General features: G+C 38.7%; 1 protein-coding gene across 2 annotated transcripts in view; it reads left to right on the top strand.

Moving 5' to 3' along the window:
* TNS3 (tensin 3) overlaps positions 1-24,534 on the top strand; it is a 265,746-nt gene that overhangs the window by 49,177 nt on the left and 192,035 nt on the right. The window contains exon 2 of one of the 2 annotated variants that reach the window (XM_026033704.1): positions 23,459-23,526. In XM_026033704.1, coding sequence (XP_025889489.1) covers positions 23,521-23,526 — 6 coding nt within the window. In that variant the 5' untranslated portion in view covers positions 23,459-23,520. Of the gene's footprint in view, positions 1-23,458; positions 23,527-24,389; positions 24,480-24,534 lie in introns of those variants that run through there. The other variant, XM_026033705.1, reaches the window with a different exon arrangement.

Here is a 24,534-nt window from a genome sequence, read left to right as displayed (position 1 = left end):
TTTTTTTTTTTTTTTGTCTGTTATCCAAGTGATTAGAGCTATGCGCGTGCTTTTTTAGAGTAACAGACTCTCAAAAACTAATACAAGTTTGGGACTTGAAGGAGCAAAAGGTTTTCATTATGTTTTTAAAGGAAATGTCAAGCATAAACTCTTTTTCATGTCCATATAAGCCCAACGGGCATGGAACGCTTGCTTCCTGCCAAGTCTGGTATTAACTATGGTTATCACTTAGAGGGAAATGAAAACCACTTGAGTCTTTGTCCTTGAAGATTCTACCTACAGCAGCGTTTTCACATTTATTGTGATGTCAATTCATGGATATTTAGTGCCTGTATTCTGTATGGGGCTTCAGCAACGAAGGATTTCGTCTTGAGCACTTGAATGTGTTGCTGCAGGGGCAGCAGCAGGGACTACATAAGTGTATGTGTGTACAAAGAGCAGCAGAGGTGATGCAGAGGAAGAAGAATGATTACAGATTGAGTTCAAGCTAGGAATTTGGATCCAGATTCCATACAGCTGTAATTTTGGGAACAATCCAACAATGGATTGTATTTTGAGCCTGTCTTGAAGGGATTTGGAATTATTTTCTTCCTGACTTTGAGCTCCAGCAGGAGAAAGTGCTATCCTGTGCATGAGTGCTTGACAGGCACTGTAGGAACAGCTATATTCACTTCACAGTAGTGAAGTGGGAGCATAATGCTTGGCTCAATTCTTTCAGTGCCTTGTTATGCACGCAATGCTAACCACCAGAGGGCTGAGCCTGGGCGGAGTGAAGTAACTCTGCTAGCTGATATACTGTGAGCTGTGTAACATGCTCTAAGTGACCCTGGTTGAACAGAGGAGTAGACTAGATGATCTCTGAAGGTCCCTTCCAACCTCAACCATTCTGTGATCTGTTACCCAGAGGAGCTGTGGGTACTACCTGCCACCAAAGGAGGAACCTGAGGTTTGCAGCTGCCCTCTGACACAAAACAGTGACTTCTTTTAAACATTCATGAGATACTTGATCCATAACCTTCCCCTGAGCTGTCCCTAAGTTATTTCCCATTGACTTCTGGGTTGTTTTCATTGCACCAACTGTGGCTGTGCTGTGGAACAAAGAAGAATCTGTTGACTCAAACTCAACAAAACTTGCGGGATTTTAGAGTTTGTGAGTTTGGAGGTTTTAAAACTTATTCTCAGGTCAGATAGGAATCAGTGATCTAAAAGTAAAATCTATGGGATTCTTCACTGTGGAATCATGTCAGAACAGTATGTGATTGGCATTTCTTTCCTGAGCCCTAATTAGGGAAAGAATTCCTATTTAGGAATGTGTTTGCACGCAAAGCATGAAGGCTGTCAAGATCTGAGGGTCTAGACAAAAGAACCACTGACAGAATCCCTCCCAAAAATGATGAAATAGCCCTTTTGTCACTGAACCAAAACACTTAGCAGTTTTCTCCACAAAAAAAGGAGTGTATTTTTAATGTATCTGCTGGGATCAATGAATGCACTGCAGCATCCCTGAAAGAAGAAATGGAAGCATACTTAAGAATGAAAAAAACCCATATTTTACTTATTCATCCCACTTGCAACCTGTCTCAAAGTCATTGATGCTAAATATTCATTAAATGTGAAATTAATCAACCGGAACTAGAAGTCTAGTTTCACTGTTGATGGCCTCCCATCTTGACAGGCAGCAGCTCGTCCTGAAGGCTCCTAGCCACTCTGGCTGAGCTTCCTGCATTGCTCTGTCCTTTTTGCCTTTGACAGATCTATTGATGTTGCAAGTATAAAAATGCTAACAATGTGGTTAAGAACCTTTGAAAACCTGAGGCAAACCTGAACTGATTTCCTCACTGTTGGAAAGTTTTTGATGGAAAACAAATTACATGGCAAAGGATAGTACTTTCATTTCAAATTAGTTTTAATCCCTGTGTTTCTAATTCAGATAATGTTAACTGAAAAGATGTTCACAAGATTTAAAATACTATCTTAACTTTGTCCTGAAACATTGTATTTAATCTTAGAGTGAGAATGATTAGCCTTGCTACAAATTGTGCATGAAATACTTAAAGTGATATTGGTTGTGGAGTCCACTGTGGGTTGAATGGTTTCAGTGTAAGTATTCAGATTCTCTGTGCTGCTTTCATATCCTGTAGGACTTTTTCATTAAGGAATTTATCTATTTTACTTAGATTCATAAAGAAAAAGTTCTACTTTGTACTACAGCCTGTTTAAATATAGAAGAATAGCAAGAATCCTTGTTAACAGCATTACAGTTGTATACAGTTGTATGAAGCTGTTACCTTCAATCTTTTGAACACTTATTGTCACAGCTTTGTAAAGCTAAAGAGCTGCATAATTAAATTTTTACTTTCAACACCTTTATATCTTTGATGTGACTGCAAACTAAACCCTGGCTTAACCTGTCAAACCCTGACAGGGAAGATAGGAAAACTGGAGTCTTCCCAAAATTCTGTGTATTCATACTATGCTTCCTGAGAAGAAAGATCTGAGTTGGGAGTTTTTAGGCATGAAGCTGGGACCCAGGTTTGAATGAGCATCAGTTCATAGGGATTTGACACAGATGAATGGACTGCTGGCTGCAGGGTTCTTGCAAATTCTTTGAACCATTATTTGGCTAATGGTGAGGAGAGAATCACATTTTGCCCTTCCTGTAATATGCCAGAGAAAACTTGCCACACAGCATTCCTTCCCAAAAATCCTGTTGGCCATTCTACAAAAACAGGTAGGCAGAATTAAACAGGAAGCCTTGCCAAGAAATGTTAAAAATAGAAAGTCAAAAAATATTATTGTTGTCATTAGAAAGTTTACATATCTAATTATTTTCATATTGTGGTCTTAAACTCTGAAAAGCATAGTGCATTTAAATATGCATTTGAAAATACTTGCACATTTTAAATATCCCTCAAGCTGGACACTGGGATGTGTATCATATTCTCCTAGACATCTGACTCTATCAGAATATGAGGTAAAATCTAGAAATCAAAATTGCTTAAGGTTTTTTTTTTTCACTGCTTACTGTGCTTCTAAGTGAAGGCAGATTTAGTTGGTGGAATGCAGAGTAATTTAAATTAATGAATAGTTAAATCTGACTTGATCCAAATGCTAATACTGTTTTCTTACTTGGATAGTGAGGGGAATAATTTTGCTTTAAGCTACACTTTAAAAAGAAAGAAGGCATAAAATCCATACTGACAAAATATTTAATATATAAATAATTCTAATACTTTTTAAAGGCTGTGCATTTTCACCCTCTGCATGACTTTTGCTTGCTCTGTGTAAATTATTTTGCACACATGCTCTTTCTTCTATTTATAAATATTTATCTAATGGAGTGTAGGCCCTGCAGAAATGTGGGGGCTAGGGGTTCAGCAAGACACACTGTGACTATTTACTCAATCAGTTTTTTATTGAAGTTATATTCTTAATGTACTCTCTCGATTTTCACAGAACCACTGAGGATCTGGCACAGTAGTTGGTTAGGTGTTGCTTTCAGCATTTTTGTACATGCTGTGCCTTCTCTGAAACACCGTCCTTGGATTCGGAGGATCACTTGATGTGTTCTGTGCCTTGGCTTTTAGTTTAATCTTTCCGGTGCACTTTGCATAAATTTTCCTAGTGTTATGGCTGCCTGAAAGGACAAATATATTTATATTGTTACGGGTAAAAAACAACACAAAGAGATAAGGATTACTTTATTTTTAGCCTCTGTGAAAGCTATTAAGAAGATGTTACAAAGATCAAGAGAGGAAGTCCTGGCCCCATAGAAGTGAGTTATATGTCTCTATCCAGGCTTCTAGAATCAGAACTTCATCCCAGACCTTTCAGTAGGAAAGACCACTCTCTAAATTGTTCCTTATCCTTCTGATTGTTGCATGGTTACTTATCTGAATAGCTGGGGTATTTATTTGGATTATACGTTGCTGCTGGTTGAAGTTTTCCATACTGAGAAGCAGATGTGGGTTTAGAATGTGAGGTTTTTGTTACAAAGCAGTGGGGGCACTGCAACCAGTCCTTCTGGCTGCCTGACTGTCATGGATCCACAACAAGGACACAACAACTAAATGTTGTTGAGGGGGACTGAGTGGGATTACCATATGTACTGCCACCCAGGATTTTTATGTGTGTGTGTGTGTATATATATATATATATTTATATATATGTGCTATGGCTTCTTGATACAAAAATGATGGGTTTTATTTGTTTACCTTTTTTCTTTTTTTTCATATTTTCCTCCACCTAAATTCCACCTAAACATGGCAAGCGCTTTTGGTACTTTGAAAAATCGCTTCAATGATCTTCTTTCTGTTTGTACTAAAATGCTCCAGGTAAAACTGTGCAAACAAAGTCTGAGAAAGACTTGCTTTGAGAGTGGGGTGAAGGCAAACCATTCCTAAGAAGAGTTCCACCATATGCTTCTCAATACCTCAGTTACTGCTTAATCTACAGTAATTAAGGTTGTCTACTATAAAATAAAAAGCCTTGATTTTGCCAGTGATGTCAGGGTCACAGTGGTATAGGAGTATTACAGACAGTACCAGTCTGTATTTCCCAAGGCTGGTACATGATGGGGCCCACTTTAAACAAGCACAGTGGTGATGGTAGGGGAAGAGAAATCAGGCATGCAAAAAGAGAGGGAAGTCTTCCGCATGCTTGATTTGGAAACACTAGCTGTCCATGGCATTTTTATGGGAGAAAAACAAGGGAAAGCAAGTCCCTCTGCCTCTTCCAGCTCTGTCCCCCTGCTATGTGTATGTTGTTTGCTGTGGAGTTGTTTGTACTGTACGAATGAGTTGCTATGGGAAGTTTGAAGATAACCCCCTGGAAGAGATTCTAGTGATCCTATTGGTCCCCTTTTTAAGAGCATAAGAACAAGAAGAACTTAAGAAGCCTGAACTAGACTGTATTCAATAAACCAAAAGGCAAATACCAATTCTGTTCAGGTTCTAACTGTTTTTTATTATAATCTCATTCATACCTTTTGGCTTGAACGTGATATCCCACTCCTTCATGCTTGAAATGTTTTAGTGAAAAAAAGAAGCTTATCATTTCCTTCCTTTTCATCTGTTGTAGCTATATTCTGAGTTACTACCGGAAGGGTATCTTATTTTCACTTCCTGCTCTGCCTGCAAACTAATAATCTGGTGCACCCCTGAAACATTTGCGCTTTTGATTGTTACTCCAGGGAATTATATCTAAATGTGCCAGGGAATTGGCTGTTCTGTGTTTGCTTAGGGTCTTCTGGCTTGGTGAATAACAAAGCACAAAATTAGTGGACCCCAAACCAGAGACCCATCCATGTGTGCTTTAATTACACTGGCATTGAACAAGAGATTTAAAACTGATGAAAATACTGATTGGTAGCTGTGCATGTGGGCTCAACCTTGAGACTCTTGCTCTCAAAAGAAGGAGAAACTGATTTTACCAGACATGCCTGCTCCTTCTATTCTCGTTCTACCTCAGCTGTTTAACCAAGCTACTGCTTGATCTCTGCTTCAACCGTCATCGACCAGAAGAAAGGAATAAGGAGAGAGGGATGGGTAGTTGCACCGACAAGTAGGTGACAGGGAGTGGATGGCTTGTGCGAGGAGATGCAAAATGGAAGGGAGAGAGAAAAAGGAAATCCTGAACAAGAAGAGCTAGGAGAAGTCTAGCGAGGGATGAATAGTGAACCAGAAGTGAAACAAAAATATCTGAAGAAATTAGAGATATTGAGAGAGAAAGGAAACACTGAGTAAAGTGGGGGGGGGGGGAAGCAAGTAAAGTGTGGGGGGGAAGCAAGACAGAAAACCAGGAAGAGAGAAATTGCTGCAAGCTGCATATTTTTCTATAATATGTGTGCATTGGCTTACATAAATATTTATCTAAAAGTCAGGCATCCAGTCCGTTAAGAATCTAGAAATCTGAGGTTTCCTACTTAAGTCTTCTATAAGATGATTTATTCACCCCATGTTAAGATTGGCTGATACTCTTTTCTGACTAGAAAAGGAGCTCAAACAAACAGTTTAAGTAAGAAGGCCAGTTTTTACTTGTCTAAAGCTGGATAAAGTGATTTCTGCCTTTTGTATTAGGTTTGGGATGTTTTTATTTACAACCTATAAAATATCTAATTTTCTTAGGAAGAAGAGAGATTGGGATTCTCATAGGATCAGGATAGAGTTGCAGGTCAGTACTTTTAGTGGAGGAAGAAAAACTCTTCAGATCAATGCATTTTGATCGATGCTGATTCTTATTTTTCATTTGTGCACAAAGAGTAAAACTCTATATGGTTTGTGCATGTAGTTTGGATATCAGTAAAGTATCAACTCATTTTTTTTTAGATAGAGATTTGTTAGAGATACTAACAAATTGCAGGACTGTTAGTATGAATATAGGAAAGTTGACAATGTCTTGGAATGGAAATTATAAAAGAAACTATGATTTCTTCATCATAGAAACATCATAGAAACTTTTTGATTTTTTTTTGATTTTGATAAGAAACTTGGATAAACTGGTCCAAGTCTCCACACTCACAGTTACAATCTCCAAAAACTTCTGCTCTCATGACTGAAGATATAAACCTTACCTATTCTTATTTGTCATGAATTAAGAGATCTATGTTTCTTTGTCATCTGATTTCTGAATGACTACATGGTGATGCTGAAAGCTATGGGCTAGTTTTCCAGCTGTACAGGGTAAAGTATTGCTTTGAGTTCAGTTTATAGTAATATATATATATATATAGTAATATATATATAGTAATAGTAGTATATATATATATAGTAATATATATAGTAATATATAAATACAGGTATTTCTTAGTGCCAGTTATTTCAAGGTAAAATACTAGGAATTTTTCTTTTTGCTTCCCTTTGCCTTGACTGTGGTAAGAAAGAAGGATAATGTAGTTGCTGGGTATATTTGAAACATTAAAACAGCAACAAAGTAAACATACAGAATATTTCATTGGGAAAGAAGAAAGCTAAGCAAACAACAATTTTACGCAGAAAATAGTGGAACACATGGCCTCTGTCCTGTTTTGTGCTCCTTCCTATGTCACTGAAGACATTTCATTGAAGCTGAAATGCACAAATAAAATTAGTGCAATCCAAACTGGCAGCTATGCATTAACAGATTAGGTGAAAGCCTTTTCTATTTACTCCCAGTTTTTCACACCTGTACTTTCAGATTTTTTTCTGGTGAAGTCTGTACAAAAAAAATGTGAGCTAAAAACATGTATCCTCCATACTGAGCTGCGTGCAGCCACCCTCTGATTGCTGCTTCTGCAGCTTCCTCTTGTGGCCCACATTTCCTTCCTATGCAGCCAGTACCTCCACTCTGGCCAAAGCTACACTGTTTTTAATGCAGGTTGAAAAAAGAAGGTCTCTAAGCAGTTCATAACAAAACGACAAGTGCCCTGGCCCTGAAGTGAGGACGATAGCTGTTTTGGCCACCTGAGGGCACTACAATCTAGTAGCAGCCTCCAGACATATTTCCAGGTATTGCTTCTAAAGAAATAACAGAAAGGAAATAGCACTCTGTTTTTGGAAAGAAAAAAAAAAAACCAAAAAAAAAAAAAAAAAAAAACAAGGTGCTCTGGGAGAACAATATATCCTTTACTTTTTTTCTTATATGTTTAGCTCCTCATCCCTCTGAGAAAAATGCAGTAGCATTCAAAAGAAGAAGCAATCAAACTACTTGTTCTTATTTGTACATTTTTGTCTTGTGCTCTAGATTTGGATAGGTGATTAAAACTTTTTAACATATTTGAAAGTAATCTTTGTGTAAACTTTCTGTTATGCAGAAATGTGATGAAAAGCAGTGAAACAGCACCAAAACCATGCATGGATTGCAATCTTCAGAAGGGGGCTTTGCTGTTGCCAGTGAAAATATATTAAATTAATATGTATGTGTGACTATGTTAATGAATGTTATATTTCTTAGCATAGCCTTGGGTGGCATGCAGTAATGGAAGAAAGCTTACCAAGGAAGCAGCCTCTGTTTCTAAAAAGACCTCTTCCAAGTCTGTGTACTTTTGTTGATTCACATACATTTTTGCTGCCTCAGGAGAATTAAAAAAAAAACTGTCTATACATACAGATTTTTCTCTTGTCCTCCTTTTGATAATAGCAGAAAAACTTTGCTTGCTGCTGTAAGGAAAAGCAGCAAAACGTATGTTCAGCCTTCAGACTGAGTTTGCAAAGATATTCTGGGAGCACACTCTTTATTATTCTAAACGTGATTTTAATTTCTGAGAAATATGTTGACATAAGGAGGAAGTAAGCATTTATATAACAGCAAAAATCTAGCTTCTTATTTTAGGACTTATTTAGGACTAATTAAGCCTGCTCTGTTTTTGTGTATATTCTCATACTTAAATACCTACGTGGTTTCACAGCAGTTACCATGAAAAACTTGTAATTTGTTCTCCTTTCACTACTAGTCAATCCTTTTAACTCTGGCTGATTAACTATCACTGTTTCTTCTTTCTCTGTGTATACTTTTTATGATTTTACCTTCTTTTGTGTACTTATTTTTCAGTTTGAATATATGTATACATATATTTTTCTGTGGCCAAAATAAAATAAATTACAACACAATCCCATACAAAATATCTATTTTAAAGATAATGATTATCTAAGTTATGTTTAATATAACGATCATGAAATGAAAATATTAAGATTACCTATGCAAAGAACTCAAAGGAAAGCAGTACCTAAAAGGAAACCCATCACTCAAACACAAGTATTTTCTCTTTAGATACAACTATCTCCTCTGTGATCTGTAGCTTGATTACTGCCTTATTTCTACCTCAAAATCCTAATGAATGACAACTGTCACAAAGAATTTTATAATTGGAAGAGTGTATTTTTCTAATTGTCCAATTTCTGTGCCAAAAGCAGGAATGCTTAAAAAGAGAAAGGCTACCAAACCGCAACCTGAACTGAAAGTTTATAGGCAATTGAAAATTGCCCCTAGGAACAGGAATATTAATGGTAATTTTAGCTGTTGCAATATGCTCTACCTTTGGCTTTACCAAACGTTTGCTTTTTCACGTGTGATCAGGGCTTTCTGGGCTGGGGACAGAGGTCTCTCTGGGTTAGGGCCCTGTTTCTTTCTTTTGCCAAATTCAGAGTCATTTCATGCCCTGCTGCAGTGGTGATGAAAAACCAAGGGAAGTGACTTTGAGGGTCTGCAAGCACAGAGATCTTCAAGATGATACTCCTGCTTTATTACTCCTTCCAGCTTGCATTCTTGATGATTTTTAACTTTTAAGCAAGCTACCACCATAAAATACATGGTGCCAGCTGTCAAACCAATGTCCTATTCAGTAAAGGTAATGCTTTCCAAACCCCTGTTCTGCAGTGTGAAGGAGCTGTAACATTCTTTTATTAATTCCAGAGCCCTTTCCCTCCACTCAGTTGGGATACCAAGGCCAACAATTAGCTCCAAAAAAAGTGAAGGTCCATCTGCTAGTTTCTGTACCTCACTGTTGTTATTCACTTCGTACTTGAAAGTTTTCACCTCTGGTGAAAAGAGAACAGTCCTAAGTCTCCCTGATATTAAAAGAGGAGATGCAAAGTGTTACAGATGGCATGTTCAGCCATGACACGAGGGATTCTTGCAAGGTTCAAATGCCTTAGTATTGTTATAACCTGGGGAAAACTGATAAGAGACAGAAAAGCTTTTCTTCCCTCTCATGCACTTATAAGATGATGATAATGTGTCAAAGAAACGCAGAACCATGGCTGGCAAAGATTTCCTGCAAAGGATGCTATTTAATGCTACCTTCTGTTTTACACATAAATAAGGAGCAAACTGGAGAAGTTTCTCTTGTGCAAAGGTCAAGTAGACTTCAGCTGCCTTAAAGATATGCTGCTTTCCCAAACTATCATCCAGTCTATTATCCTACCCCTAGTGAGGCAGGAGCGGAGAAGGAGCCTGTATTCAGCAGGAATGGGGCAATTCAGGGCATCTTGCCCTGCTGTGTCTCAGGGCACCTAGCAAGAGGGAGCGAGGAGGCGAAAACTAAATCTTTGTCTAACTAAACTAAGTCTGTGAAAAACAGAGATGACCTGTTGATGATTAGATGAGAAGATCTGTTGGTCTTATCACCTAAGGATCATGCTGTGTTTGAATTCAACTTTGGCAAAGGCTAGTTCTGCTTTTCTAGGGCTGAACCTTGCATTTCTTTGCTGTGGTTTGGACTATGTTGGTTTGGGGAAGGAGGGAAGAGAAGCAGTGTTTGAAATAAGTAGTTCTATAAAAAGCAAAATTAATTAAAACTGGTTTCCTGTGCTTTAGTGCCTTGAGATCAGTCTCCTGAGTGCACTCTTTAATAATGAATAACGATGTGCTCCCACTGTGGGGTTTTTTTTCAGCTGAGTAGCTGTTTACAGGAAACTTGGACTATTTTGAGGGTACCTCTTCTTCACGTTACGCTCAGGATTTGTGAATTTAAAAGTTGCTAGAGAGGACACACAAATCAGGGAGTGCAAAGCCAAGGTGTTTGTATACTCACAAGTAACAGGAGACCAAGGTAAAGACAAAAGACAAAAATAAAAAATCAAGGCCCACATGACCTGCTTTGTTTTATTTAGGTGTTTAGGCTCTGCAGCTTCTCACACTACAGCTTGCTGTGAATTTTCAGCTTGTCACAAGCATTATACAAGCAAATGTTTTATGGTAACCTGGATTGCTTCTGGGAATAAATGAGCAGCCCCAGCCAAAGATGAGTCAGAAAAGCCTGGCAAACTTGTACAAGGATGGTCTGTGGCAGACATGTTAAAAAAAACTCAGGCAGTTCGGATGCCACGGAGAGGCTCTTCTTAAAAGGAGTATGTACAAGTTCAGCATACTTACATCCTCCTTCATGATAATTAACCATGTAAGCATGTTGTATAAAGGATAGCCAGGTTACAGGAAAAAGTGCTACTAGAATTTTTATCTCACTATAAAGATTAAATATTTTTATTTTGTTAACCCTGGTTTAACTCTGATTATTTACAATTTCTTTTATCAGACTCTCTGACAGGGTTTTATTATTCATAAGGTGGAAATAAGTTACAGAGAGCTTCTGTTCTGTTGTCAAGCCTCATTGATTCTCATATGACATTGGAATCTCTTCCATTGCAATTCCACTTTGCAAATTCTCCAGGACAGTTTGGGCTTTGCTGATCTCCATAGTGGGTCAGGTGAGGACAGATATGAGAGTGCCTAATGCTTCTCTTTTCCCCCAGTCCATGACTCATGGAGTAAGGCATTTAGATGGAAGAGGTTTAATTTCTACACCCTAGACTGAAGTTTCTCTCCCACATGCCATTTATTTGTCTCCTGGGTTGTCTCTGTTTCATGGCCTGGGATTCCATCCCCAGGAATTTTTCCTGGTTTATGTCTGCCCTTGTGACCCTGGTTTATGTCTGCCCTGTCAGTCTCTTTGTGTCATGCTTTAAATGTCGCCTTGAATACCCCATGCTGTTCAGGTCAGCTTCTCCTCAAACATTACTTTTTCTCTATGTTTTATGAGGAAGAGGAAGCTGCTTTTCCTGGGCCACTGAGGCCTGTTCTAATTTCTGCAGTAGCTTTTGTACAGTGCCTCTGGTCTTTGTGGCAGAGGTGATCCAGCATAAGAACTAAATAATAATAGACAGTCCAGGGAGGAGCTCTTGAATTTCTGATGACATTATTTTACTTATAAAGCAATGGCACAGACACACAAACTCTGTGCCAAACTACCCTAAACAGACTAGGAAGAGCAGTCATCTCTGAGCAGCTGTGAGACATCCAGCTTCTGGAGCAGGGAGCATTTGTCCCATCTGCGCATCAGTGAGAAGAAAGCTGCTAATCAGGAAGACTGAAATGGGAGCCGACCAGATTCTCAAATCAAAATAATCAATGTAGCCTCAGAAATTAGTATGCTTTGGTTAAACATCTGAATGACCTCAACGGCTTGATTGGAAGAAAAGGCCTGAGGGACGAAAATTCCTCTTTTCAATAAGATTCTTTTCTCAAATGTCAGCTGTAATTATTTGCATTTCCACTGTATTAGCTGCATTTCCTCTGTATTAACTGCTGGAAATCCACTGCTGATAGTGTCCTTCAGAGTACAGACATGGGCATTTTGGCAGTGGTTTTCCATGTAACTGAGACACATCTACTTAGGTTCACACTGTGTTCCATATGTTGTTAATGGCTAAATCTGTGGCTTAAGTATGCTTTTTTTTCTTACTAGTTGCAACGTATTTCTTTCTTTATTTTGTTACTGGTTTTCTCTAGGTTTTCTTAGTCTTTTAGGATAATGATACTCCTGTGAATAGAATAGGAAAATTCATTGATATTTTATCTTTCTGCGGAATTTTACTTTTTCTTCCTCTTTCGCTTTATATTCACAATGATTTTTGTTATCTGGTAGCACTGTGCACATTTGCTTATGCTTTTCACAATTGAAATGGAATCATTCCATTGAAATGAAGTATGGTGTATGTGAGGTTATAGCAAGAACTGAATTGCCTGCAGTGTTAAAAGTTTTCTGTTTGTGGCACTGGCAATATTGAAATCCAGAGAAAGGAGATGTTAACAAATCCTACAAGATCAGACTGCCATCAAAGTGAGGGCAAATGCTCACAAATAAAGACCTGTGCAGAAGAAAGATGGCAGAATTTGGGAAAGTTTCTTATTCGTAAATTAGCTTGTTGCTTTTTTAAGATTCATACCTCTCAACTTGCACAAAGTCTTTGTGGAGAATTATTTTTGTATAACAAAAACTAAATTGGAGTGGCTATTCTACTGATAAAATAAAAGTTAGCTGAAATAAAAAGCAAGGTTAAGTATGAATATGAGATGGTGCTACAAATGGAAAAACAGACAGAAAAATTACCCAAAACAGGGAGATTTAAAGTGACTGTATAGATACAGAAAATTATAAAGAAAATATTGCTTGAGCAATAGAAGGACAGAAGTAAAACCAGAATAAAGAGATAGGAGGTCATATAATTCATCTGGATATACTACCCAAAGTTTATATGCAAGTACTGGATGGATGCATTCATAACAAAAAAAAGTGGACAAAAGTCACACAGGTACTATATACAAATTGTATATAATTGGCTATAATTGTAACTACATACTTTGGTGACCAAAGCTAAAGATAACAAAGAGGTGCCTTAAAGATGGAAACACAGTAAACAAAGAAGATATGAGGGACAGTGTTGATCCCAAAGGGTCTTCATTGTGAAAAGAAGAAAAAGTATAATTAGGAATTCCACTAGAAATAGTTACTGATGGGGAAACCTTATTCCAAGCAGAATCACAGAATCACAGAACGGTTAAGGTTGAAAGGGACTTCTAGAGATCATCTAGTGTAACCTCTCTGCTCGAGTAGGGACACCTAGACCATGTGGCACAGGGTGGCATCCAGGTGGGTTTTGCAGACCTCCAAAGAAGGAGGCTCCACAACCTCCCTCAACAGCCTGTTCCAGTGCTCTGTCACCCTCTCAGTAAAGTTGTTCTTCCTCACCTGGAGATGGAACTTCCTGTGTTTCAACTTACATCCATTGCCCCTTGTCCTATCACTGGCCACCACAGCCAACATATTATTTATACAATTTGCTGATTTATTTCCATAGCAGGATGTTCTTCACGTGGGACAGAAATTCCTACCTCAAAATTTTTGGGAAGAATTTTCATCTTAAAACAAATTCATGAAGAAGCTCCTCTTACTATTTGGGTGGAAAAGGCTATCATAGCTGACAGAATGGGACTTATAAGGTCTGGATGTGTTGTGATTAGTATTATGTCAGGAAAAATTGTTGCATGTAGTTGTAAAGTCTTTCTATTTCAGTATTTTATTTAAATGATGTGTATTCTTAACTATTGTGATTATTCGGTGAAGAATGGGACAATATATTGGATAAAAGGATATATATAGGGATTTAATTCTACCTCAAGTGACTGATATTGTGATTAACTATTATTTTACCTCTCTCTGTTCTAATGCAGCTAGGGATCAGAAGTCAGTACGTGCAGTTACCTGATGAGAACTGTTCAGTGATCTATGCAAAATAAGTTGCAACTTTAATCTAGTTCATACTGAACAGGTGTCTGGTTTGAGTTATTATTGAAAATTCAACTGAAATCGTGTTCAGTTAGCATATTTGGCTTTTCAGGAATTTCATCAAAATGCTAACATTTCATTACAACTTAAAAAAAAAAAAAGTTGAATGGGCCAATTCTCTGATGGAAGTAATGTCGTTCAGTACCTGGACAATACAGTGCAAGGATTAAATATGGAGTTGGGATCTGAAACAAGAAGAAAATAACATTTCCTTGGATAAGGGCATTCATTTTCTTGAGTTATGTTTCAGACATATCATTACAAAACGCTGAACATGAGATCTCCCCTCCATTGCTATAGCTATAAATTGCAGAGCAGTATTTAGTACAATTCCTCAGGGCACAAGAGTCAAGGCTGCATAGTGTGCAAACTTGCGGTTTCTGTGGCCAAGTTTCCAAACAATAAATGTGTTGTTATCTTTCTTCCCTTGGGGAACAATTTTTGTGTAATCTGGTTAAATGGTAGGATTATGTATGTGTGAGAAAAAAAATATATATATGTATATGCACACAAATTTTTCGCCCTATTGCTAAGCCAGTAGTAAGAACCTCTTTTTTGATAGGCTAAAGATCTGTTTTCTTGCTTACATTCACTCAGTTGAATGAATGAAAGGCCAATTGTGATGCTAATGAAAGTATCCAAAATCACATTTACTGCTCATATTGCAACCTCTACTGCAACCTAGCATGCATGAAGATAGCTTTTTGCAGTGCATTTCCTCTTCTTTGAGTTTTCTTCTCTTTAATGATGTCTGTCTAAATTAGAAACTGGCAAGCTCACCAAGTGTGATTCTTCTAGATCTTCTCTGCTCTCCTGAACAAATAACTTTATTGCAATGAGCGTTAGAAAAGAAGGGAAAAATCTCTTGGAAAGATCAGTCACAAAAGGGTCACACAGGTCAGTTACAACCCTACGTTTGTCTGCTATTGCAGTAGGCGTAGGACTGTTCCAAAGTAGCCACAAGCATGAGAGACAAAAGAAAGACTTCCCCATATTGCACAGAAGATTTGAATATGTGATGACTTCTCTTCTTTTGGGCTTGGTTCTCTTCTCCATACTTATGATACTGAAGTGATTCGCTTAGCTCCTTTCTCTGGTGCTGCTTTTGCAATAATAGGAAGGCAGAAAGATCAGGCCCTTGATGAGTTTGACTTACACAAGCGGTTCTGTATGATTTTGCTGACTTGGCAAAAAAGTATATATGCCCTGCCCATAGTGACTTTTTGCTGATCTAGGCAACAACATTTTCTGACTGTAACTTTGGAAATCATAGAATAGAATAGAATAGAATAGAATAGAATAGAATAGAATAGAATAGAATAGAATGCCGAAGGTTGGAAGGGACCTCAGAGGTCATCGAGTCCAACCCCCCTGCTCACGCAGGGTCACCTAGAGCACGTGGCACTGGGCTGCATCCAAGTGAGTTTTAAAGATCTCCAAAGAAGGAGACTCCACAACCTCTCCGGGCAATCTGTTCCAGTGCTTTGTCACCCTCACAGTGAAGAAATGCTTCCTTAAGTTCCTGTGGAACTTCTGATGCTTCAGTTTGAAGCCATTTCCTCTAGTCCTAGAGGAAATGTCCTAGTCCTAAATGTGTATATCCTTAATTGTACTGTTCATTTTATCATGAATTTTCCTGTTCATTTTATCATGAATGTACTGTTCATTTTATCATGAATTTTGCAGTAATGTGGTATTTTTGTAAAGTTCGTGTTTTGAAGGTAAATAAATAATGCATTAAACTTGTTTTTCTCTAATATGAATTAAGTTTCTGGTTCTAGAGAGCAGCTTGAAAATGTGAACTCTCTAGACTTAAGTTGACAAAGCAGAGGAATTCTAATCAAGGTTCTGACTGAGGTAGAAGGAAGTTTGTTTCGTAATTTTGTTTAGTTTGACACTTTAAAGAAATTGGAAGTGCATAGCCATGTCAGTTTGGAGCCCTTCTAGGAAAAAAACACGCCTGCTAAGATGATGGAGCTCTGCTGACAAAGCCCTCAGTGTAGTTAGAGGCCTCCTGGCAGACCAGAATGTGTAGTTTAAGCTGTTTGTATAGGCGAGCGGGCTACACTGACAAAAGGTTTTTCTAGGTGCTTGAACAGACTTACAACAGCTTGTAATAATGCTTCTGCTACTGCCAAGAATGGTGTAAAACGAAGGTTAGAAAATCCCACTACATGTAAGCATGTAGGACCATGTAAGACTAGCATGGAAAGATAGGAAAGCCTACATAGGAAATTTGTTAAGGGTAGTTATTTCTGTTTGTCATGGGTCTGCACACTTCCAACAGCGGTATTGCTTACTTGTGAGCAACTGAGTGGGTATTTGGAAGGGCACATTTGTTTCTTATATACTATAAAAATGTTAAATTGGGGGCAGAGCAGTGTTAGCAACTCGATGCCAATGACATTTGCTGTAGAAAAGCATACTGTAGTGTTAACACAGCTCTGCATTTATCTGTTTTTCCTTCTTGAAAGATCTAGATTACATTAGATTCATATTTTTGGTCATTTTTAAAATTTGTGGCAGTCTATTGCTTTGATACCAAATAGGCACAAGGATATATCAATGTTTCAGGTTGAAAAGATGATCCATGTCTTACCTCAGAAACCCAACAAGTCAAGCAAGGAGATGTTTTGGAATATTCTCCTTATTTTCATATGGGTATTTTAAAGCTTGACTTTGTGCTTTTTTTGTCCTCAGCAACAATTTATACCTAAAAATAATATAGTACCTGTATGTGGAGGTGCTCTAACTTTTTACTTCTGTCAATTAAAACACTAATGTGACTACCTCACATGCATACTTGTCCATACAAAAAATGCAGAGACCTTTTTAGGTCTTGTTGAGTTCCCACTTGGCCAGTTTATGCGCAGAAGAATGTAATTATTTATGTTTGTGTTATATTGGTGTTATTGTGTGGAAATATTGTGTGCAGAAGAATGAAAATAGGTCTTGTCTCCCTCCTATGCAGGAGAAAAAAATATTGGTTGAGAGGGCAGGTCTGTTCAGGTTCTTTTTGTCATCCTACATTAGACTGCAGCATGACCAAGTCTGTATCTATCCAACAAAGTTTTATTCTTGGAGCTGTTATCGGCCTTTGCAGACAACATTACTCTTGCTGAAGCCCATGCGCTCTTCCTGGCACTGCATGTGCTGTAGTCAGTTGCATCTTACTATGAATCTTTTTTTTTTTTACTTTATCTCTTGCTTTTTCTTAAAAATGGCTAAGTAATCTAAAAGGAAAATGAGTATTTTAGCAGAAGATGTGGACAGCAGAGTAAGACAACTTCTGTTTTGCAGAACTAGCATTGACACCTGAGGAGACTAAACCAACATTTTCTAGACAACTGTATTTAAGTCCAGAAATTGCTTTGTTTGGAGTGGTTCTTTTCTGAGGCAAGAAAATGATACTTATGATAGGGCAACATTTCAGCAATAGAACAGAATTGATTTGATGTAGAGGATTAAGTTTTGCATTGCCAAAATAACCTAGCAGTGGCTTACTAGGTGGGCTGGTAGGAGGATTATAGTCACAGGAACAAGGCCTGTGATTCTAAATCCTGGTTTTCTTCTCTGCACCAGTCCTCAAACAAGGTTATGCCTTGTTCAGCAGAGATCTCTTACTAAAGGCAAAGGGTCTATTCAGCTCATTCTGGCTGAGAACCTGGCACAGAGCTCAGTCCCAACTGTATCAGCCAAGTGCCCTTTAGGTGATTGGCAGTAGCCACTATAAATAATATCTTTGTCTTCACTTGTTTAAAAGTGATACGAGTTACATTTAAGCAAAAAGCAACTTTTTAGAACCTATTGGAAATTTGAACTGTAAGAAAATGTTTTTTTTGTCTCCATTAAATATACTGACAATTGTAATAAAATTCTGTTAAAACACTCTTCATAAAGATTTCTAAGATAGATTTTTAATATTTTTTCCTTCCTAAATTTTCCTTGACAGATGCTATGTTGAGAATTTGTCATTGTACAAGTAGCAAATGTGGTCCTCTGTGTTTTGCAATTGCTGATGGAACTTTTCCTCCTTCTCTTTCAAAACTCTTCTGGTTTGCCTTGCAGAGCTGGGTAGCAATCATGGGAAAATACAACAGATTTATTTTTGTCTTGTTCACACACAAAGCAATGCTAGTCTTCTTCAGTTAACTGAAGATGTTTTTGTAAGCCATAGTATGCTAAGTCATATTACTACAACTCTCTTGAAGTCTTTAGACAAAATCAGTGCTCCCCAGACTTGAAATTGGTGTCTCCTCCTCTCCCATTATTCAAAGCAGGGAAGAAAGGAACGTTTGGATTTACAAAGATTGGAGTGTGGAGTGGAAGGGAAAGGATAGAGGAGTTTGTAATAGGATTTGTTGCCTGGACCCTGGAGGCTGACATCTGTCAAGTCATAGGAATGATTTTTTTTTTTAATTAGTCTTGTTGGGTCTTTCTGTGATAACATACATTTACAGATAAGGTTCCCCTCTTTGGGAGGAATCTGCTTTGAATCATGCCATTGTGAATTAGAAAGCAGACATCAGATCCCCTGAGGAAGGAAATCACCAGCCCTATAATCTAAATGAATGATAGATGAGCTGTTCAAGTCCTGTATGCTCTTGTGCATCTGACATTGTAATGAAACCTGAGGAAACTTCCTTAAATGGAAGCGAATACATAAGGTTGTGAAAAGGAGCCAAGCAATAGTGGAGCCACTGGACAAAGATGCAGGGACACAGCAATTGGTTTTACCTATTACAGAGACTTGGCACACTGTGCTTAAGAAGGGGCAATTATAAGGAAACCCCATGTTAAATAAATTTTCTGTTTACAGTACATGAAGGATGTGTCTATATACACATAGCTATCTCTTATCTAAATAATCCTATTTTTAAAATAATCACTGAACAGACAAGGACAAGCCACCTCTGGCTCCATAATTCTCTTAGAGAGTGGTGGCTAACCTGCACTCTGTGAAGGGTCTAAGCATGCAAGCAAACTTGTGGTTACCCAGCCACAAAGAATTATGTGTGCTCACTTGTAATTGACAACTGATACTGGTGGACCATGACCAGGAGCTAGGATGCTATGGAGAAAGCTTACCATCGTGTTGGTTTAAGGAAATCCACCCATCTCCATCAGTAAGTAGTGTATATACACAGTTATGTTCATGGGCATGCTTGTACAGGGGATTCAGTCTCAAAGCTTTTATTGTGAAAAACAAACAAACAAAAGCAAACAAAAAACGGACAAGATAAAATTGTCTTGAACAAGGCCCAGTGTTGTTGGTCATTACCAATCCTAAGTCCAAAGGGGGTAGGGTGCAGGACCACATGGAACTGAGGGGGAGTGGCTGGCGAGTGCTGTGAGCATTCTAGGAGGTCACTGAGAGGCCCTGGGGAATGTGGTATCTCACATGTAGGGGCTTGGTGTGAACAGAGCTTGAGGGTTGTATGGAGGAAGTGCAGAGTCAGAGTTTAGAGGGATTAACCATGAAGTACTCTGGTGATTCCCAATAAAAAGTCCCCTGCATGTTGTTCTGAGCCTGCTTTGCTATGTGAAGAACATAGCAAAGGATATGAAGGACATAGGTGGATGTGGGGGTGTATACCGTCTTGAAGCTTCTGTGCCACTGAAAAAGAAAGGAAGTAGCCAGTGATGCACTGAAGCTTGCTAAGGCCTGTTATGATGTGCTCCTGGCTCAGTGTTCCCCTTCAAATGTTCTGTAGCCCCTTGAAGCAATTTTTGTATACGCTGCACTAAATTTCCAGTCACGTTGCACTGAGTGTAGTGCACTTGATTTTTCATTGCCTCCTGTCACAAGGGTTGAAGAATTGTGCAACTGATCTCAGTGTGGGGAACTTCTGTCTGAGGCCTATCAGAGGATCGATTCAGTTCCGAAAAAAGGCAGGAACTGTATTACTTTTAACTATCTTTCCTCCCAATTTTTTCTGCATCAAGTAATGATTGGCCTACTCCACCCAGTACCACCCAGCCTCATGCTGAAACAGCATTTTAAGGAGTTTATTTTTTGCTGGAATATACTAGTGCTAGTATATGTTATATAAAGCATCAGTTCTATGATGTAGCAGAGGCTTTTTGCAGCTTTCTTTTTTTTTGAGCACCTTTAAACTTGCCAGTTATAGTGGTTCTTGTATAGTTTTTTCTTAATGCTTTTTTCTTTCAAAATAATAAAAGAAAAAAAAGAAAGATGATCAGGGAACTAAAGAATAGCAAAGTGTTTATCAGATGATATCAGAAGAAATTTTTGTTGTATCAAAGTACAGGATGTATTAGACAACATGAATAATTATATACACACTGCAAGTTGTACCAACATTAAAAGAATAGTATATGAGTCTAATTTAAAAATGTATAGTCCTATGTGTACTTTTTTTCAGTTATTTTGGGTGTTCCTGTACTAGGCTGTAGTGGATGATATAGACATGTTCTTACCTTTGTCTTGCAGATTGATAACCTGCAAAATTCAATCATTTAGTAGGAAAATAGGTTAAATTAATACTTTGAGAAAATGTTGGAAATATACAAAAGAAAGATCTAATATGAGCTATTTGACCACAATATATAGATATCATATTCTGTACCAATAAATCAGTGCTGGAACACAAGGATTGTGTGTTGATTCCTAGAAGGGACAACATGAGGTTAAATATCAAATCAATTGGTAGCTTGTAAATATATGAAATGGGGGCTTCATGTGCTTAGCTGACATATACAAAGGCAGTTCTGTAAACTATACATGAATAAGTTGATTATCACATGTAGAGCATTTTAGATATAAATCTGCATTTGTTTTACTGAAAATGAAAGAAAACGACAAGAAAAAAGCCTAGTTACTACAGAGCTCTGCTTTTTCCTATTGAAAAAAAAAGTAAGCATTATTATTCTTGCACTGATTTCTCATGGAAATAATTCAAATCTGAAATGTAGTCTAATTCTGAATTTTTTTTCTCTGCTTTGTTAAGACTAGCCAGCATCTGAGTAAGATAGTTTCCTAGCAATCTTCTCAAAAACAGAGTAATAGTTTCCAGGAACTGCCTAACTTGCAGATGCAAGAAGTGCTGTGAAAAAAAAGTCTTGGTAAACTACTTATCTGAAAAATTAATGCAAATTTTGGCAGTACGCTGAAGTACTGTTTATCATTTGTATTTGCTGGGCAATCCACAAACCATATTCTGTTCTCCTGAGTGAACTTCAGTGATTTGCTGCATGTCATGTTTGAGAAGATCTGGGCTGATCTTATTGAACTGAATGTTCTCTTATACTACCACCTGGACTCTTTTTTTTTATTATTAGAAAAAGTACAAGTATAAAAAATTTGTACAATGTACTTTTCTTTAAGTACATGTTAATAATCATTAAAGAAACTCCAAAGAAGTTATCAGTTTGAGGTCTTTAATACTAAGGTTAGATTACAAATTTGTACTAAATGTTCTGTTTTGAAAGATCATGCTGAGGTTTGGGAGGCTTGTTCAAAGGAAATTTGCTATCTGTCAAGTATTCCTGACACAAACATGATGCACATCTGTATGCCTTATGAATGATTATAAGCCTAACTTTGTCAGCAATGTATCTGTATATATTGTAGGTACATAAAAGAATACTACTTCGGCTTGGAGTTGTGTTGTCCAAGGAAAATGGCAACATGTAGATACAACTGAAAATCATTTTTCATTCTGTGTCCTGATTTCTGCATAACTTTCTTTTCAATTTTTTGTTTTCTAATAAATGTGTGTGGTTAGCTTCAGCTTGGTGATGATCAAATGAGTTGTCCTTCTTTGTTGTCATTTAAGAAGTTGTATTTGGGTAACCAAAACACTGCTTAAGTTTGGCTGCTTCTGTAGATAAAACTAAGAATAAAGCACCAATCTAGATCAAGGACAAATTACCACGAGTCTGTAAAAGGTATGAGTCACTACAGTCATTTGTCCTGTTCTTTGGAATTTTTAAGTGTTTGTAGTGTTATTAAAGTACAACACTACCCGCTCTGATTAGCAATTTAACTTAGCAACTTCCTTTGCACAGCAGAAGTCTTGATTTTGATTCAGTAGTGCGTGACTGAGATGAATGTTTAACTCCTAAGTCACTGGCTGCATTTTTGGGCAGGTTTGAATATGATCAGGCTTCTTTAAAGCATAGACACACAGATATTCTCCCTCCCCTCCTCCTCTTCTCTGTTCATAATCACAAGGAGAGGAGGTAGACAGCTTATAAATGTAATAACCTTTTTGTATGTTCAAGCCCCTAATTATTTGTCAAAGCATGCTTTTAATATACAAACAACATGCAGTTATGTTAAGTTTATGCTGTGGTAGTAACTACATATTGAACTTACTGACTCTTCACATGGTATCACAGATGGTATGCAAAAATAGGTTTTTTTTGTTGTTGTTGGCTGTGCTATTTCTGTGCAAAATATATGCAACTGGGAACTAGTATCTGTACACATGTACAGTACTGCCAAAGCTCAGGCACTTCAAAATCATGTGTCAGAGATAAAAAACACATGCTAGTTTGCTAGTTTTATTTTTTTTTAACTAATAGTTTTTGCCTTCTATTTTTGCAGTCCTTGGAGTTCAAGTTTTGAAACTTCTGCTGTGGAAAATGAGAAGCTGTTAATAATCCTGTTTTTCTCTTTTATTCAGTGATGAAATTTTCAGATAATCATGTGATCTGTGTAATGGGGCTTTAAGAAAACACTGAATAGTGTGAGGCTCAGCAAGGCTTTTAAGTGGCTAATGTGTACACCTGTGTACTGCTGATAAAGTGACCGATTGATTCCATTCCCAGATTCATTCTCCATCCCATTCAGCTTGATTTAGGGACACATTAGGTATTATTTAAGTGTAATCCATATTGTGCAGATGGTGCTGATTCAGCAGAAGAAACAGTCTGAGATTGGTGAGATGTCTGAAAGGTCTGCAACATGTAGTCTCTTTCTCTAGCTGGAACATAGAAGAGATTTCAGATGTAAATGTGAATAAAGGATTTTGATTATGTCTGCCTTCTACATGCACTGGAGTTTTCCTAGCAATGCTGTCTAGTTTTGTGCAAATTAGCACTTCTGGGGCCTAGTTTGCATTCTGTTTGCCCAGAGTTTGTTATGTTGTTCTCAGTAAGTATTCAGATGTCACTGCCTTTGATATGGTCATCTTTCTGTCCATTCTCATTACATAACATGAAGCACTGCAGAAAACAGATTTAAGCTTTGAAGCCCAGCCTGGAGCTGACCCCCAAGAAATGAATCTTGCAATTTGCAAACGTTTAAGCACCGTATTGCCTAAATCAGCTGGGAGGAAATGCCTCAGGGTAGAATGGGCTGTAAATCTTGCCTCTGTATCTATTCCTGCTTAGGAAACTCAACCGTGAGCCTGTTTCTGGATCATCGGCTGCTGAGGAGACGCTACAAAGAGGTCATGTCGGTATGGCAACTGCTCTTTTACTCTGTCCCTGCCTTAAGAAGGGATGATCAAATCATTTCCTTTGTCTGTAGCAATGCGCATCCACCCCCTTGGAGAGGCCCCAACTATCAGTTGATGGCACCACCCGGCCTAGGCCCCTCTGTTAATAAAATTCCACTTTGCTTTGGTGAATATTTGATTATTTATGCCAGGAATAAGTCTCAGGTTGTGCTTGTCCCAATGACTTTCAAAGTAACTTTGGGGAGTTCCTCTTGGCCACATGGAGAGCACTGACCTTTTCCTTGTGTTGGGGGAGGGTGAAAGTTTGGCTTGCTGGAATGCTAAAATCGTGATGTGGGTGCTCCCTCTCCCTCCCTGCCTGCCTGCTCTCGGGTGGCTTTCACACATTACCTTAGCCATTATGTATGTCCCCATTGTCTGCAACGACAGACGCCAAGCAGGTGTTTGGGGGCTTGTTATGGAGCCCCAGGTACTGAGCTGTAGAGGCGATGTGGACCTCCTAATGCTTCTGTGCCTCAGCCGTGCACCTCTGCATTAAGCTGCTACTTTACGTGATTTTTCTTCGTATACCTCGGTCAAAAGTCGTGCAGCTTAACCCTGGGCCCTCCCCCAGTTAACCCTGGGCCCTCCCCCGGGCTCTCCCTGCGTGAGGGGCCCCGGGTGGCGTAGGCAGGCAGGCCGCGCGAAGGAGGGAGGGCTGGGGGGAATGGCTGCTCCAGCGCCGCCGCCGGAGGGAGCTGCTGCTGGGAGTGGGGAGGGGAAGAGAAGGGAAGGGGCGGGCGGCGCCGCCGCTCCCTCCTCCGCGGGCCGCTCCCCACTGCGAGGGCCGCTCCCCGCGCGCCGGCCGCGGGCACACGGGAGCGGACTGGAGCTGTCACCGCCTCCAGCCGCCTTCCCTGCGCGGATCGCGGCGGCTCCGAACCCACGCATCGTCCTGCAGCCACGCGCGCAGGGTAAGGAGGGCGCCGGGGCAGCCGTGTTGGGGCGCTGGAGCGCGGGGTTGCTGCT

Source organism: Nothoprocta perdicaria, unplaced genomic scaffold (assembly GCF_003342845.1).
Source record: "Nothoprocta perdicaria isolate Ctin4 unplaced genomic scaffold, notPer1 scaffold_131, whole genome shotgun sequence".
Lineage (NCBI taxonomy): Eukaryota > Metazoa > Chordata > Aves > Tinamiformes > Tinamidae > Nothoprocta > Nothoprocta perdicaria.
This window is presented reverse-complemented; position numbering and strand designations above follow the sequence as displayed.